The following is an 18989-nucleotide window of genomic DNA, read 5'->3' on the forward strand; positions in this document are numbered from 1 at the left end:
TCTTACACACTGTGATTCAAGGAACTCTAAGGGTCTAAGAATATAACTTTTAGGGCTGAGTGCAGTAGCTCATGCCTGTAATCTCAGCACTTTGGGAGGCCGAGGCAGGTGGATAACCTGAGGTCAGGAGTTGAAGACCAGCCTGACCAACATGGTGAAACCCTGTCTCTACTAAAAATACAAAAATTAGCCAGGCGTGGTGATGCGTGCCTGTAATCCCAGCTATTCTGGAGGCTGAGGCAGGAGAATCACTTGAATCTGGGAAGCAGAGGTTGCAGTGAGCGGAGATCGTGTCACTGCACTCCAGCCTAGGTGACAGACAGAGACTCCATCTCAAATATATATATATATATATATATAACTTTTATATCATGCATCCTCCCTTTCAAACAGCCATGATTCACCATTTACTTCCCATGTTTCCAAAAGTAAGCAACACACTCCCATTTTATGCTCCATAAATATTCTCTGGTGGCATGTTTTATATATTTGTTGTTAATAAAAATAATAATAGATAAGGGCCCTTATATCTTTATCTTGCCTTCTTTTTTTCAGGGTGTCACTGACCTTTATATGTCTTCTTTCAAAAGGAATTTTTTAAAAGTTTTCCCTAATTCTCTAAAGATCTACTGAAATGTTCTCCACAGTGCTTGTATACCTGACACCAAGGTGGAATATTGGAATTGTGTGTTAAACGTGTTTTTCTTCCAGTAGTAAAACAGCATAAGGGAGCTAGCTCCCTGAAAAACCTTACAGGTTTACATGAATTAATTTAAGGAATTTATCCTACTCCACTCTACACTCGGGGCAACCACAGTTGCAGTCGTTGAATGCATGGGGTGATAACGTCTCTCCTCAGCACTCTTCTCAGAGCCTTAGCTACATCTTTATTCCGGAGAGTATAAATCAGAGGATTCAATGTGGGGGTAACGATGCTGTAGAACACAGAACCAACTTTGTCCTGCAACGGAGTACGCTGGGACCTGGGTCTCATGTAGGAGAAGATGCAGGCACCAAACCAAAGAGAAACCACCGTGAGGTGGGAGCTACAAGTGACAAAGGCATTTCTCTTGCTCCCAGATGAACGCATCTGAATGACACTTTGAAGGATGAAGACATAGGATGTAGAAATCAGCAAGATGGGGAGGAGAAGAAGGAGGATGCTGCTGATGTACACTGTGGTCTCATATACAGTGATGTCGCCACACACCAGCTTCACAACAGCTGGGAACTCACAGTAGAAGTGGTAGACTTTCCGAGACCCACAGAAAGCGAAGTGCATCAAGATCGCTGTGTGAATTAGGGAGTTCACGTATGCCCCCAACCATGACGTGACAACCATCATCAGTCCCACCTTCTTGCTCATGAGCACAGCATAGCGCAGTGGGTGACAGATGGCAACATAGTGCACGGATGCCCCCAACCATGACATGACAACCATCATCAGTCCCACCTTCTTGCTCATGAGCACAGCATAGCGCAGTGGGTGACAGATGGCAACACAGCGCACGGATGCCCCCAACCATGACATGATAACCATCATCAGTCCCACCTTCTTGCTCATGAGCACAGCATAGCGCAGTGGGTGACAGATGGCAACATAGCGGTCATAGGACATGACAACTAAGAGAAAACACTCAGCACCACCCAGAGACAAATAGAGGAAGTGCTGGGTTGCACAGCCCACAAAGGAGATAGACTTCTTGCCAGATAGGTAGTTGGTAGCCATCTTAGGGATGATTGTGGAGACATGAATCAGATCCATGAGGGAGAGCTGGCTGAGCAGGAAATACATTGGTGTATGAAGCTGGGGATCAATGCAGATGAGGAGAATGGTGAGGGTGTTGCCACTCACGGCAATAAGGAAGACCACCATGGTCAAGGAGAAAAGGAAAAGGTGGGTAAGAGAGTCATCAAAGAGCCCCTCAAGGATGAAGTCTGCCAGAGAGGTCTGATTCCTCTGCCACGTTATTCCCTTTCTCAGTCCCTGGGGTAACAGAGAGTGGAGATAAAGGCTGTGACTAGAAATAATGGGGTCCAGCATACCCGACGAAAAGCATCTTTTGATAGAAGACAGAACCTGTGAAAGAAAAAAAAATGTTTCCATTTCTAGTTATTCAACCTCTCTAATTATTTGAAATAACCTTTATTTAAAAGAGAGCTTAAAAATCTGCCTTCACAAACATAATCACTCTGAAATTTCAGAATATCTAGACTCTATTATCAAACTTCAAGTCTCTTCTCATTAAGAAAGATATTTATGTGTGTATGTGTGTATGTATATGTATGTGTGTGTATGTATTTATTCACCATTTACTTCCTGTGCTTCCAAAACACACATACGTACACACAGACACACACACACACACACACACACACACATGTCTTTCTTAATGAGAAGAGACTTGAAGTTTGATACTTAATAGAGTCTAGATATTCTGAGATTTCAGAGTGATCATGTTTGTGAAGGCAGATTTTTAAGCTCTCTCTCTCTATACACACACACACACACACACACAAAGAGTTTGGGGCAAAGCTTGAGGGGGTTGTTTATTTTATCAGTGAGGATTTTACTAGAAAAGCTAAAACACTAAGAGATTTCTCTCATACAATTGTGGAAGCTGGTTAGGCCATCTATGCATGGCTGTTACCTTTGTGTCTGATGCTGGAACTTTAAGTCCAGAGGGCAAGTAGTCAGGAAAAAAATGGACATAAAAAGTGGCAGATCAAAGGCATGCTGGAACCCACAAGCATGAGCTGTAACCCCACAAAGGCAGACTCAAACCCATGTCAGTTCTTGTTGCCTCTGAAATTGGTGGTGTGGATATCCTGCAGAAGCTGGGGCGCTTGTTAATGGTCCGATTAAGAATGCACACACCTGGCCGGGCGCTGCGGCTCACGCCTGTAATCCAGCATTTTGGGAGGCCGAGGCGGGCAGATCACGAGGTCAGGCGATCAAGACCATCCTGGCTAACACGGTGAAACCCCGTCTCTACTAAAAATACAAAAAAATTAGCCGGGCATGGTGGCGGGCGCCTGTAGTCCCAGCTACTCGGGAGGCTGAAGCAGGAGAATGCTGTGAACCCAGGAGGCGGAGCTTGCAGTGAGCGGAAATCGCATCACTGCACTCCAGCCTGGGCGAGAGCGAGACTCCGTCTCAAAAAAAAAAAAAGAATGCACACACCTGACCCAGAAGTCAGAAAAACTAAAGGAGAATCCAAGGGAAGGCCTTTTGAAGACCGTCTGGTTGGCAACACTTTTTGGTGCTGGGGCAATGTCCTCCAGGATGCGAAATATACTCTAAATCTGCATTCAACTTATCCTGCTGTTCCTCCCATAGCAAGATTCATGGAACCAGAAATCACCAGGTAGAAGCGAGAACGAGTCCTCTCACTATATTCTCTGTAACTGTGACCCACCAGCAAAATTTTAGCTTTCTATCCCTTCACTTTTAGGTTCTACTGTTTTAGACATCTTAGTTCCAAAGGGAGAAATTCTTCCACCAGGTGTCACAACAATAATCCCATTTTCTGATAGTTAAGACTGCCACCGTGCCACTTGGGGCTTCTCATAGAACTGAATGGATAGGCAATTAAGGTTACTCTATTGGCTAATGAGACTGATTCTGACTAGTAACGGGAAACTCAGTTACTATTATATGGTGAGGATAAGGAGAATTATGTCTACAATCAGATTTTCTAGGGTGCACTCTCATGTCCCATGATGTAAGCCAATAGAAAACCACAACCCAATTCAGACAAGACTGCTAGTGGCCCAGATGCTTCAGGAATAAAGGTTTGGGTTACCCCACCAAGCAAAGAATCATGAATAACTGTAGACAAAGAGAATCGGAATGGGTAGTGAAAGCAAGTCATTATAAACACCAGCCAAAACCATGTAAGCAGCTGCAGAAACAAAAACTGTAATAGTTATGGGCATTTATTTGTGTGTGTGTGTGTGTGTGTGTGTGTGTGTACTGAATATTTTTCTTCTCCTCTGTCATCCCCTATATCTAACATAAGATGTATTAATAATTGTTAATTTCAGGCTAGGCACAGTGGCTTACATCTGTAATCCCAGCACTTTGGAAGGCCGAGGCAGGCAGATCACCCGAGGTCAGGAGTTCGAGACCAGCCTGGCCAACATAGTGAAACCCGTCCCTACTAAAAATACAAAAATTAGCCAGGCGTGGTGGCACATACCTGTAATTGCAGCTACTCAGGGGGCTGAGGCATTAGAATTTCTTGAACCCAGGAGGCGGAGGTTGCAGTGAGCCAAGATTATGTCACCGTACTCCAGCGTGGGTGACAGGGCGAGACTCTGTCTCAAAAAAAAACAAAAACAAAAAAGATGCTGGAGAGGATGCAGAGAAATAGGAACACTTTCACCCTGTTGGTGGGACTGTAAACTAGTTCAACCATTGTAGAAGGCAGTGTGGCAATTCCTCAAGGATCTAGAACTAGAAATATCATTTGACCCAGTCATCCCATTACTGGGTATATACAAAAAGGATTATAAATCATGCTGCTATAAAGACACAGGCACACGTATGTTTATTGCAGCACTATTCACAATAGCAAAGACTTGAAACCAACCCAAATGTCCATCAATGATAGACTGGATTAAGAAAATGTGGCACATATACACCATGGAATACTATGCAGCCATAAAAAAGGATGAGTTCATGTCCTTTGTAGGGACATGGATGAAGCTGGAAACCATCATTCTGAGCAAACTATTGCAAGGACAGAAAACCAAACACCGCATGTTCTCACTCATAGGTGAGAACTGAACAACGAGAACACTTGGACACAGAGTGGGGAACATTACACACTGGGGCCTGTCATGGGGTGGGGGGAGGGGGGAGGGATAGCATTAGGAAATATACCTAATGTAAATGACGAGTTAATGGGTGCAGCACATCAACATGGCACATGTATACATATATAACAAACCTGCACATTGTGCACATGAACCCTAGAACTTAAGGTATAATTTTTTTAAAAAAAAAGTAACCTTAATTGATCCCTCAAATATCCACCACCCTATTCTTTTTGTGTTTTTTCTCCTAAATGTCTTTCTAGACTTTCATGCAGTGCAGATTATCTATTTACTTTTTAAAGTGAAGAACTCAGAAAGAGTCACATCTGGCCAGGCACGGTGGCTCACACCTATAATCCTGGCATTTTGGGAGGCTGAGGCAAGTGGATCACCTGAGGTCAAGAGTTCGAGACCAGCCTGACCAACATGGAGAAACCCCATCTCTACTAAAAATACAAAATCAGCTGGGCGTGGTGGTGCATGCCTGTAATCCCAGCTACTTGGGAGGCTGAGGCAGGAGAATCACTTGAACCCGGGAGGCAGAGGTTGCGGTGAGCCACGATCACACCATTGCACTCCAGCCTGAGCAACAAGAGCAAAACTCCATCTGGGGAAAAAAAAAAAAGTCACATTTATTACTCTGTCTCTTCTAATGCAACCTACAGTATCATCTTTCTGGCTGTCACTTCACACTGTTGTTTCATACTCAGCTTCTGGTGGACTAAAAGCTCAACTTCTCCCATGTTCCTCCTGATCACTTCAACCCATTAGAGATCTCCACACACTTCCCTTTTATTTAAGTATCCATATACTTCTCCATCGCTTTCCACATTAGTGTCCATCTTTCTGTACAAATCTCCATGGTGTAAGTTTTTCACCATCTGACCCATGTCTCTCTTCCTCCCTTCAGCAACTTTGCTAATAATTTCTCATTCTGATTTGTGGCCTTCAAGTGATTTTTTTTTCTCTGCCTTCTGAGGAAGCTTTCCTCATAGGTTGGTCAAATGTCATCCTCTAACTTAAGGGATAAGCTGACAATGCCCTAGTTTCTAATAAAGTTTCCTAGATACCTCAAGCCTTAATATTATCTTACCTGGAATTTCCTCTGCAGAGACTCGTAGGAAGACAAGCATAGAAGTGAAATGCAGAGGGCAAGAGAGGTCCACGCTGACCCACGTGTTGGCTACTGGTGACAAAACAAGTCTTTTCTGAGGTGCTCACCAGACTTCCTTCCCTAAGCCTGGAAATTTCCATTTATGTTACATTTTGGTGGAACGGCATAGAAGAAATTGCCCCAATGCAGTCGTTGTTTGCACTAATTACCCTAATGACAGAACATTACCAGGACCAATAGGACACATGTGTGTTCATATCATGAGCTCCATCAACACACATCAGGACAGATTAAGTAACCGAACTTCTTTAGCCTCTACTAGTCAGGCCTTTGAATCACACATATGCTTCCTCTGGTTCTATACATATATTTGAGACAACCCTCCCTTCGAATATCAGAGTTTGGGCAATAGGAATTTCCATTAATATCAGTTTATTAAGAAGGTAAACTGAACACCAGTTTAATCGTGAATGTGCCCAGAGTCAAAATAAAATCTGTTATGGTTTTCCATTGTTTTGGATCTCTCAAGGCACTCTCTTCTAAGCTTTACACCTCCTCCCCTACTTAATAAAATATAAATTTGGCTTTCTGACTGCATAAATGTCTTCTCAATAGTAATCATGGGGGTTAGAGTAAGAACATTCTTGGTCTGAGGTGAGCCAATCATAAGAAAAAACGGACATCATCTGGGAGAAATAAAACATCCCCCTAACCCAGAGGACCTATGTCAGCTGAGGCAAATTGAAGACACTAAATAGAATGGCGTCGGGGATTCCATCCCAGAAGACACATCTTGCATCACTTCTGGAGACCATTACTCAAGATGTCAATTAGACTGTGCTATACGCTGAGATAAGCATCCCCAAAGGGCTTTACTTGGAGTTTGTTCCAAGTGATGAGGAGAATGAGATATTTTGCGGAGTGAGCCTGAAGATAACAGAATATTCTCCTCAGGGGCCAATTAACTGTGGAGATAAACAATTCTTAAAGTCCATTGATTGTTTTTCATTTGGGAACCCAGATTTCTGTAACCCCTTTCCACGCAACCCTTTTGAGAAGACAGTCTGAGTAATAATATCTAGTCTCTTTTGCCCACAGCACCCTTTTGAGGATTTTCCATGTGCCATATCATAGGAAACAAGTCAAGGAATAGAGACAGGCAATTCCCATCCTAGCTGTTGGTTGTACTCCAATTTCATAGACTACATGAATATAACATGTCAAGAGATTTCAGGTCGAGTGGGGTGACTCACACCTTTAATCCCAGCACTTTGGGAGACCAAGGTGGGTGGATTACTTGAGGTCAGAAGTTTGAGACCAGCCTGGCCAACATGGCAGAACCCTGACTCTACTAAAAATACAAAAATTAGCCAGGCATGGTGGCACACATCTGCAGTCCAAACTACTCAGGAGACTGAGGTAGGAGAATCACTTGAACCCAAGAGGTGGAGGTTGCAGTGAGCTTAGATCACACCATGGCACTCCAGCCTGGGTGACAGAGTAAAACTTCATTTCCAAAAAAAAAAAAAAAAAAAAAGATTTCAGATACAGAGGGAATAGAAAAAAATGGCATATCCCTAACTCCCCTTCTTATGCACTCCCATATCATTCTCATACCCTGCTCTTCCTTTCCATTATAGGGATATGTTGACCTCTTCTTTGTTTCTCCATCTCAACTCAAATCCTAAAATGCTTTGCTTCACTGATATTCGCTGGTTGTTTAAAATTGTGTAGCACTCTCCCCCACTCTCTCTCTCACACTCCTACTTTCTCCTGCTCTCACTTTGCGTTCTACCGTGAGTAAAAGCTCCCTGAGGCCTCCCAAGAAGATCATCGGATACAAGCACCATGCTTCCGGTACAGCCTGCAGAACCATGAGCCAATTAAACCTCTTTTCTTTATAAATTACCCAGCCTTGGGTATTTCTTATAGCAATGGAGGAATAACCTAATACAGATTGCAAATAATTTCTCTCATTCAATAGTTGGGCTTTTTATTTATTTTTTATTGCTTCTTTACTGTGCAGAAGCTTTTGAGTTTGATGTCATCCCACTTGCCCGTTTTTGCTTTTGTTGCCTTCCTTTGTTGTCATACTCAAGAAATCATTATAAAGGCTAATGTCAGAAAGCTTTTCTCTTATGGTTTTCCTCGAGTTTCATGGTTTCAGGTCCTACATTTAGGTCTTTAATTCATTTTATGTTGATTTTTGTGTATGGTGTAAGATAAGGGTTTAATTTCTTTGTTTACATGTGGATATCCAGTTTTCCCAAAACCAGTTATTAAAGAGACTATCCCTTTTTTCCTTTTTTTTTTTTTTTTTTTTGTTGTTGTTGTTGTTTTGTTTTGAGATAGAATCTCACTCTTTCGCCAGGCTGGAATGCAATGGCATGATCTCAGCTCACTGCAACCTCCGCATCCCAGGTTCAAGCTATTCTCCTGCCTCAGCCTCCCGAATAGGTGGGATTACAGGCACATGCCGCCAAGCCCAGCTAATTTTTGTATTTTTAGTAGAAACGGGGTTTCACCATGTTGGCCACAATGGAAAAGAGACTATCCTGTCTTTATTGTACATTCTTGGCACCCTTGTTGAAGATAAGCTGACTGTATATGCACAGGTTTATTTCTGCACTGCCTATTCTGTTCTGTTTGGTCTATATGTATGTTTTTATGCCAATATTGAAGCAACGTCATTTGTCTGGGGAAATACCCAAGGTTCGTTGTCTTGTGCTAAGGAAATCAAATATGAGGACACATACAAGGAGTGGGTTTAACAGCAGAAGTTTAATAGCGAAAGAAAGAAGAGAGAACTTCCTCATGCAGAGGAAGGGAACCAAAGTGGGTTTCCAGGTTTGGGGTGAGATGCAGTTGACTTTATAGAGGGGCTTAGAAAGGCAGTGTCTGATTTTCACAGGGCCCAGGGGATTGTTTGGACCAGGTGTCCCATTTACATAGCTGTGATTAGGTTGGCCATCCCACCCTAATCTTTTATTATGCAGGTGGGGTCTCCACCTGGCCAGCACCATGACATTTGCACGTGGCAACAAAGAGAAGGGAGGAGAAAACCTCCATGTTGGATGTACCTGGCTTCCAAGTATCTCTTTTGTATTGGCACAGCTGCCAGTATTCACCTATGCAAGCTTCCAGCTTGTGTATCTATGCTTGCAGCTTGATTTTTCAGGTTGCTTTTTGTTAGAAAAGAAATGATGTGGGGCTGCTTTTTATGAAAAGGAAATTCCACTGAGAATTCTTTTACCTTACTAACTGCCTAAATAATTCCTTTTTAACTCCTATATTGGTATCATGCTGTTTTGATTATTGTAGCTATGAAATATAGTATTAAATCAGGACTTGTAATGGCCCCAGCTGTGTTTTTCTTGCTCAAAATTGCTTTGGCTATTTGAGGCCTTTTGCGGTTCCATATGCATTCTAGGATTTTTTTCTATTTCTATAATAAATACTATCAGGATTTTGGTAGATAGTGCATTTAATCTGTAGGTTGCTTTGGGTAATATGAACATTTTAACAATATTATTCTTCTAATTCACTAACATGGAATGTCTTTTCATTTATTTGTGTTTTTTCCACTCCAAAAACAAAATAATACACATTCTTATCATCTGCAGTGGCACATACTCTAAAATCAACCAATCAGCCATAAAACAATTCTCCACAAATTCAAAAAAATCAAAACCAAGATGGCCGAATAGGAGCAGCTCCAGTCTCCAACTCCCAGCGCGAGTGACACAGAAGACCGGTGATTTCTGCGTTTTCAACTGAGGTACTGGGGTCATCTCGCTAGGGAGTGCCGGACAATCGGTGCTGGTCAGCTGCTGCAGCCTGACCAGCGTGAGCTGAAGCAGGGCGAGGCATCGCCTCACCTGGAAGCGCAAGGGGGAAAGGAATCCCTTTTTCCTAGCCAGGGGAACTGAGACACATAACACCTGGAAAATCGGGTAACTCCCACCCCAATACTGCGCTTTAAGGAAACAGGCACACCAGGAGAATATATCCCACACCTGGCCGGGAGGGTCCCACGCCCACGGAGCCTCCCTCACTGCTAACACAGCCGTCTGCGGCGATCTATCCGCAAGGCAGCAGCGAGGCTGGGGGAGGGGCGCCCGCCATTGCTGAGGCTTAAGTAGGTAAACAAAGCCGCTGGGAAGCTCGAACTGGGTGGAGCTCACAGCAGCTCAAGGAAGCCTGCCTGTCTCTGTAGACTCTACCTCTGCGGACAGCGCACAGCTGCAGCCCATTAGGGGAAAGAGCGGGGGCGGTGCAGACGCGAAGACTCTGTCTGACAGCTTTGGGGAGAGCCCTGGATCTCCTAACACGGAGGTTGAGATCCGAGAACGGACAGACTGCCTGCTCAGGTGGGTCCCTGACCCCTGAGTAGCCTAGCTGGGAGACATCCCCCACTAGGGGCAGTCTGACACCCCACACCTCACAGGGTGGCGTCACCCCTGAGAGGAAACTTCCAAAGAAAGAATCAGACAGGTACACTCGCTGTTCAGCAATATTCTATCTTCGGCAACCTCTGCTGCTGATACCCAGGCAAACAGGGTCTGGAGTGGACCTCAAGCAATCTCCAACAGACCAACAGACAGTCCTTCTGACTGTCAGACGGAAAACTATCAAACAGGAAGGACACCTATACCAAAACCCCATCCGTACGTCACCATCATCAAAGTCCAGAGACAGATAAAACCACAAAGATGGGGAAGAAGCAGGGCAGAAAAGCTGGAAATTCAAAAAATAAGAGCGCATTTCCCCCTGCAAAGGAGCGCAGCCCGTCGCCAGCAACGGATCAAAGCTGGTCAGAGAATGACTTTGACGAGATGAGAGAAGAAGGCTTCACTCCATCAAACCTCTCAGAGCTAAAGGAGGAATTACGTACCCAGCGCAAAGAAACTAAAAATCTTGAAAAAAAAGTGGAAGAATTGACAGCTAGATTAATTAATGCAGAGAAGATCATAAACGAAATGACAGAGATGAAAACCATGACACGAGAAATACGTGACAAATGCACAAGCTTCAGTAACCGACTCAATCAACTGGAAGAAAGAGTATCAGCGATGGAGGATCAAATGAATGAAATGAAGCGAGAAGAGAAACCAAAAGAAAAAAGAAGAAAAAGAAATGAACAAAGCCTGCAAGAAGTATGGGATTATGTAAAAAGACCAAATCTACGTCCGATTGGGGTGCCTGAAAGTGAGGGGGAAAATGGAACCAAGTTGGAAAACACTCTTCAGGATATCATCCAGGAGAACTTCCCCAACCTAGTAGGGCAGGCCAACATTCAAATTCAGGAAATACAGAGAACGCCACAAAGATACTCCTCCAGAAGAGCAACTCCAAGACACATAATTGCCAGATTCACCAAAGTTGAAATGAAGGAAAAAATCTTAAGGGCAGCCAGAGAGAAAGGTCGGGTTACCCACAAAGGGAAGCCCATCAGAATAACAGCAGACCTCTCGGCAGAAACTCTACAAGCCAGAAGAGAGTGGGGGCCAATATTCAACGTTCTTAAAGAAAAGAATTTTCAACCCAGAATTTCATATCCAGCCAAACTAAGCTTCATCAGTGAAGGAGAAATAAAATCCTTTACAGATAAGCAAATGCTTAGAGATTTTGTCACCACCAGGCCTGCCTTACAAGAGACCCTGAAGGAAGCCCTAAACATGGAAAGGAACAAGCGGTACCAGCCATTGCAAAAACATGCCAAAATGTAAAGACCATCGAGGCTAGGAAGAAACTGCATCAACTAACGAGCAAAATAACCAGTTAATATCATAATGACAGGATCAAGTTCACACATAACAATATTAACCTTAAATGTAAATGGACTAAATGCTCCAATTAAAAGACACAGACTGGCAAACTGGATCAAGAGTCAAGACCCATCAGTCTGCTGTATTCAGGAGACCCATCTCACATGCAGAGACATACATAGGCTCAAAATAAAGGGATGGAGGAAGATCTACCAAGCAAATGGAGAACAAAAAAAAGCAGGGGTTGCAATCCTAGTCTCTGATAAAACAGACTTTAAACCATCAAAGATCAAAAGAGACAAAGAAGGCCATTACATCATGGTAAAGGGATCAATTCAACAGGAAGAGCTAACTCTCCTAAATATATATGCACCCAATACAGGAGCACCCAGATTCATAAAGCAAGTCCTTAGAGACCTACAAAGAGACTTAGACTCCCATACAATAATAATGGGAGACTTCAACACTCCACTGTCAACATTAGACAGATCAACGAGACAGAAAGTTAACAAGGATATCCAGGAATTGAACTCATCTCTACACCAAGCGGACCTAATAGACATCTATAGAACTCTCCACCCCAATCAACAGAATATACATTCTTCTCAGCACCACATTGCACTTATTCCAAAATTGACCACATAATTGGAAGTAAAGCACTCCTCAGCAAATGTACAAGAACAGAAATTATAACAAACTGTCTCTCAGACCACAGTGCAATCAAACTAGAACTCAGGACTAAGAAACTCAATCCAAACCGCTCAACTACATGGAAACTGAACAACCTGCTCCTGAATGACTACTGGGTACATAACGAAATGAAAGCAGAAATAAAGATGTTCTTTGAAACCAATGAGAACAAAGATACAACATACCAGAATCTCTGGGACACATTTAAAGCAGTGTGTAGAGGGAAATTTATAGCACTAAATGCCCACAAGAGAAAGCAGGAGAGATCTAAAATGGACACTCTAACATCACAATTAAAAGAACTAGAGAGGCAAGAGCAAACACATTCAAAAGCTAGCAGAAGGCAAGAAATAACTAAGATCAGAGCAGAACTGAAGGAGATAGAGACACAAAAAACCCTCCAAAAAATCAATGAATCCAGGAGTTGGTTTTTTGAAAAGATCAACAAAATTGACAGACCGCTAGCTAGACTAATAAAGAAGAAAAGAGAGAGGAATCAAATAGACGCAATAAAAAATGATAAAGGGGATATCACCACCGACCCCACAGAAATACAAGCTACCATCAGAGAATACTATAAACACCTCTACGCAAATCAACTAGAAAATCTAGAAGAAATGGATAATTTCCTGGACACTTACACTCTCCCAAGACTAAACCAGGAAGAAGTTGAATCCCTGAATAGACCAATAGCAGGCTCTGAAATTGAGGCAACAATTAATAGCCTACCCACCAAAAAAAGTCCAGGACCAGATGGATTCACAGCTGAATTCTACCAGAGGTACAAGGTGGAGCTGGTACCATTCCTTCTGAAACTATTTCAATCAATAGAAAAAGAGGGAATCCTCCCTAACTCTTTTTATGAGGCCAACATCATCCTGATACCAAAGCCTGGCAGAGACACAACAAAAAGAGAGAATTTTAGACCAATATCCCTGATGAACATCGATGCAAAAATCCTCAATAAAATACTGGCAAACCGGATTCAGCAGCACATCAAAAAGCTTATCCACCATGATCAAGTGGGCTTCATCCCTGGGATGCAAGGCTGGTTCAACATTCGCTAATCAATAAACGTAATCCAGCATATAAACAGAACCAAAGACAAGAACCACATGATTATCTCAATAGATGCAGAAAAGGCTTTTGACAAAATTCAACAGCCCTTTATGCTAAAAACGCTCAATAAATTTGGTATTGATGGAACGTACCTCAAAATAATAAGAGCTATTTATGACAAACCCACAGCTAATATCATACTGAATGGGCAAAAACTGGAAAAATTCCCTTTGAAAACTGGCACAAGACAGGGATGCCCTCTCTCACCACTCCTATTCAACATAGTGTTGGAAGTTCTGGCTAGGGCAATCAGGCAAGAGAAAGAAATCAAGGGTATCCAGTTAGGAAAAGAAGAAGTCAAATTGTCCCTGTTTGCAGATGACATGATTGTATATTTAGAAAACCCCATTGTCTCAGCCCAAAATCTGCTTAAGCTGATAAGCAACTTCAGCAAAGTCTCAGGATACAAAATTAATGTGCAAAAATCACAAGCATTCTTATACACCAGTAACAGACAAGCAGAGAGCCAAATCAGGAATGAACTTCCATTCACAATTGCTTCAAAGAGAATCAAATACCTAGGAATCCAGCTTACAAGGGATGTAAAGGACCTCTTCAAGGAGAACTACAAACCACTGCTCAGTGAAATCAAAGAGGACACAAACAAATGGAAGAACATACCATCCTCATGGATAGGAAGAATCAATATCGTGAAAATGGCCATACTGCCCAAGGTGATTTATAGATTCAATGCCATCCCCATCAAGCTACCAATGACTTTCTTCACAGAATTGGAAAAAACGGCTTTAAAGTTCATATGGAACCAAAAAAGAGCCCGCATTGCCAAGACAATCCTAAGTCAAAAGGACAAAGCTGGAGGCGTCACGCTACCTGACTTCAAACTATACTACAAGGCTACAGTAACCAAAACAGCATGGTACTGGTACCACAACAGAGATATAGACCAATGGAACAGAACAGAGTCCTCAGAAATAATACCACACATCTACAGCCATCTGATCTTTGACAACCTGAGAGAAACAAGAAATGGGGAAAGGATTCCCTATTTAATAAATGGTGCTGGGAAAATTGGCTAGCCATAAGTAGAAAGCTGAAACTGGATCCTTTCCTTACCCCTTATACGAAAATTAATTCAAGATGGATTAGAGACTTAAATGTTAGACCTAATACCATAAAAACCCTAGAAGAAAATCTAGGTAGTACCATTCAGGACATAGGCATGGGCAAGGACTTCATGTCTAAAACACCAAAAGCAATGGCAGCAAAAGCAAAAATTGACACATGGGATCTAATTAAACTAAAGAGCTTTTGCACAGCCAAAGAAACTACCATCAGAGTGAACAGGCAACCTACAGAATGGGAAAAAATTTTTGCAACCTACTCATCTGACAAAGGGCTAATATCCAGAATCTACCAAGAACTCAAACAAATATACAAGAAAAAAGCAAACAACCCCATCAAAAAGTGGGGAAAGGATATGAACAGACATTTCTCAAAAGAAGACATCCATACAGCCAACAGACACATGAAAAAATGCTCATCATCACTGGCCATCAGAGAAATGCAAATCAAAACCACAATGAGATACCATCTCACACCAGTTAGAATGGCAATCATTAAGAAGTCAGGAAACAACAGGTGTTGGAGAGGATGTGGAGAAATAGGAACACTTTTACACTGTTGGTGGGATTGTAAACTAGTTCAACCATTATGGAAAACAGTATGGCGATTCCTCAAGGATCTAGAACTAGATGTACCATATGACCCAGCCATCCCACTACTGGGTATATACCCAAAGGATTATAAATTACTCTACTACAAAGACACATGCACACGTTTGTTTATTGCGGCACTATTCACAATAGCAAAGACTTGGAATCAACCCAAATGTCCATCTGTGACAGACTGGATTAAGAAAATGTGGCACATATACACCATGGAATACTATGCAGCCATCAAAAAGGATGAGTTTGCGTCCTTTGTAGGGACATGGATGCAGCTGGAAACCATCATTCTTAGCAAACTATCACAAGAAGAGAAAACCAAACACCACATGTTCTCACTCATAGGTGGGAACTGAACAATGAGATCACTTGGACTCGGGAAGGGGAACATCACACACTGGGGCCTATCATGGGGAGGGGGGAGGAGGGAGGGATTGCATTGGGGAGTTATACATGATATAAACGTCATGCACATGTACCCTAGAACTTAAAGTATAATAAAAAAAAAATAAAAAAAAATAAAAAATAAAAAAAATCAAAACCATACCAACAACACTCTCAGACCACAAAACAATAAAAATAGAAAACAATAATAAGAATAGCACTCAAAACTAAACAAGTACATGGAAATTAAACAACCTGCTATGGAATGACTTCTAGGTAAACAATGAAATTAAGGCAGAAATCAAGAAATTCTTTGAAACTAGTGAGAGCAAAGATATAATATACCAAAATCTCTGGGACATGGCCAAAGCTGTATTAAGTGGAAAGTTCATAGCACTAAATGCCCACATCAGAAAGCTCGAATCTCAAGTTAACAACCTAATATCACACTTGAGGAACTAGAAAAACAAGAGCAAACCAAACCCAAAGTCAGCAAGAGACAAGAAATAACCAAAATCAGAGCTGAACTAAATGAAATTCAGGTGCAAAATATACAAAATATCAATGAAACCAGAAGTTGATATTTGAAAGAATAAGTAAGATTGATAGACCACTAGATAGACTAATAAAGAAAAAGAGAGAAGATCCAAATAAACACAATCAGAAATGACAAGGGGACATTACTACTGACCCAATAGAATTATTAAAAAAAAAAAAAAAAAAAAACCTCAGAGTATAACAAACACCTCCATGCACACAAGCTAGAAAACCTACTAAAAGTAGCTAAATTCCTGGAAACATACAATCTCCCACAACTGAACCAGGAAGAAATTTAAAATCTGAACATACCAATAACAAGTTCCAAAATTGAATTAGTAATAAAAAGCCTATCAACCAGATAAAGCCCAGGATCAGAAGGATTCACAGCTGAATTCTACCAGATGTATAAAGAAGAGCTAGTGTCATTCCTGCTGAAACTATCCAAAAAACTGAAGGGGAGGGACTCCTCCCTACCTCATTCTATGAGGTCAGGATCATCCTGACACAAAAACATGGCAGAGACACAACAAAAAAAGAAAACTTCAGGTCAATATCCTTAAAAAAAAAATAGATGGAAAAATTCTCAACAAAATGCTTGGCTGGGCGTGGTGGCTCACACCTGTAATCCCAATACTTTGGGAGGCCGAGGCAGGTGGATCACATGAGGTCAGGAGTTTTAGACTAGCCTGACCAATATGATGACACCCCGTCTCTACTAAAAATACAAAAATTAGCCGGGTGTGATGGTAGGCGCCTGTAATCCCAGCTACTCGGGAGCCTGAGACAGGAGAATCACTCGAACCCGAGAGGCAGAGGTTGCAGTGAGGTGAGATCACACCATTGCACTCCAGCCTGGGCAACAAGAGCGAAACTCTGTCTCAAAAAACAAACAAACAAACAAAATGCTAGCAAACCTAATCCAGCAGCATATCAAAAAGGTAATCCACCACTATCAAGTAGGCTTTACCCCTGGGATGCAAGGCTAGTTCAACATACGCAAATCAGTTAAGTGTAATTCATCACATAAACAGAACCAAAAACAAAAACCACAAGATTATATCAATACATGCAGAATATATTGGGAGTCATCCACCTGCCCTCCCACCTGGGAGTTGGGAGGGCAGGTGGATGACTACAAAGGGGATACACAGGGTAATGATAGTTGGTATTCTATTTGGTACTGGAGTGATAAATACATAACTCATGCATTTGCCAAAACCCATAGAACCATACATCAACAAGGAGTGAACTTCGATATACACAAAATTTTAAAAATTAAACAGGATGTTGGAAGAATTCCAGGATGAAATGCAGACTGTGAGGAAGAATCTAACTATATTACAAATCTATTACACAATCTCACTGAAGAATGGAGTGGTAGGGGAAGGAGTTGAATAACTGGAAAATGCTGTTTTGATGGGAAAACATAAGGTGAAAAACAAAAGGAACTGTACACAAACACTATACTCCAGTTGATAAATTTCTCACTGGGATACAAGTTAACAATTCTGAATCTGCTTTGCGTGTATGAGGGGTTATAAATAAACAGATGGTGGATGATGAGAGCCAGGTTTCTATGAGAGAAGAAAATTACAGATAAGAAAGGAGGAAAGGCTAGAATGAATCTCATGGAGCTGGATTAGAGTTGGAGACATCAGTATTAATTCATGCTTCGCTGAATATAAATATAGATGGGTAGACACAGAAATAATTCTAGAAGTCTTTGTATATATGGGTATTGTGACGGTTAATACTGAGTGGCAACTTGATTGAAGGATGCAAAGTATTGATCTTGGGTGTGTCTGTGAGAGTGTTGCGAAAGGAGATTAACATTTGAGCCAGTGGGCTGGGAAAGGCAGACCCACCCTTAATGTAGGTGGGCACCATCTAATCAGCTTCCAGTGCAGCCAAGACATAAAGCAGGCAGAAAAATGTGAAAAGGCTAAATTGGCTTAGCTTCCCAGTCTACATCCTTCTCCTGTGCTGAATGCTTCCTTCCCTCAAACATCAGACTACAAGTTCTTCAGCTTCGGGACTTGGACTGACTTCCTCGCTCCTCAGCTTGCAGACAGATCTTCATGATATGCAGGCACCACCGCAAAGTGGACAACTGCAGCACTACAGCATCTTTCTAGGACATCCGTGAAGGACAGGAGGTCTGTTAGCTAATTCACTGCATCAGACTGACCTGTAAGGGTGTGTGACTTAAGTTCTGTCATGGCCTTAGGTCTTACTTATAATTTGGTATCTTATCGTCACAGAGCCCATTTTGTTAATCCTGTTGTCTCTATTTTACTCTTAATGCTGGGCAGTTGTGTCTAAACTCCAAAAGGGAGGAAATGCACCTGATGAATGTCTAACTTCTCAGTCAATCATGGCCAGAAATTTGTTTTGCAGGTTTCTCTGGAGTCCCCTTAGCCAGGAGGGGGTTCATTCAGTTAGACAGGAGGCTTAGGATTTTTAGTTTACAACTGGCAGTTTATTTTCAATCCTGTTTGTATATCAAGAAGCATGGAAAGAAGTTTATGGGTGGGGTTTTGTTTTGTTTTTCTTTTGGTCGGCTTTTTAAATAAAAATGAACACCTAGGTCCCATCCCATACCTGATGAGACTAGGGGGGTCAATATCAAGACTCAAGCACAGAGACAAAGAACTGTGAAGAATAAGAAGGGCAGAGGAAAAGAATTTTTTTTTCTCTGTTGAAGATGCAAGTTCTTTGCAATCGTATGAAGGGGGACTCATGAAGGCTTAAAAGGAAAAGTTTGGAATCATTGCCAACAGACGTAAAAACAAGTCAAGTAATAAAAAAGTTTACCATGCAGCTCAAAGGGCCCACCTGAAGGCAGAGAGCAAGGATTTGTAGTAGAAT

General features: G+C 42.0%; 1 protein-coding gene across 1 annotated transcript; it reads right to left on the reverse strand.

Moving 5' to 3' along the window:
* Positions 1-502: 502 nt before the first annotated feature.
* On the reverse strand, positions 503-2062 carry LOC117072044 (olfactory receptor 2AE1). Its single transcript, XM_033191894.1, has 2 exons — positions 1553-2062; positions 503-1354 (listed from the first exon to the last, which is right to left on the reverse strand). Exons 1-2 carry the CDS (start codon positions 2042-2044, stop codon positions 797-799), a joined length of 1050 nt encoding a protein of 349 aa, XP_033047785.1. The 5' UTR covers positions 2045-2062; the 3' UTR covers positions 503-796.
* Positions 2063-18989: the final 16927 nt, after the last annotated feature.

This window comes from Trachypithecus francoisi, unplaced genomic scaffold (assembly GCF_009764315.1).
Source record: "Trachypithecus francoisi isolate TF-2019V2 unplaced genomic scaffold, Tfra_2.0 Lachesis_group4, whole genome shotgun sequence".
Classification (NCBI taxonomy): Eukaryota; Metazoa; Chordata; class Mammalia; order Primates; family Cercopithecidae; genus Trachypithecus; species Trachypithecus francoisi.

Excerpts from the sequence above, each read along its gene's own strand:
- LOC117072044 (XM_033191894.1), bottom strand. The coding sequence starts at position 2,044 with ATGCTGGACCCCATTATTTCTAGTCACAGCCTTTATCTCCACTCTCTG. Across the intron at positions 1,355-1,552 it reads CTGTGCTCATGAGCAAGAAG|GTGGGACTGATGATGGTTGT; the intron begins GTGGGACTGATG and ends ATGAGCAAGAAG.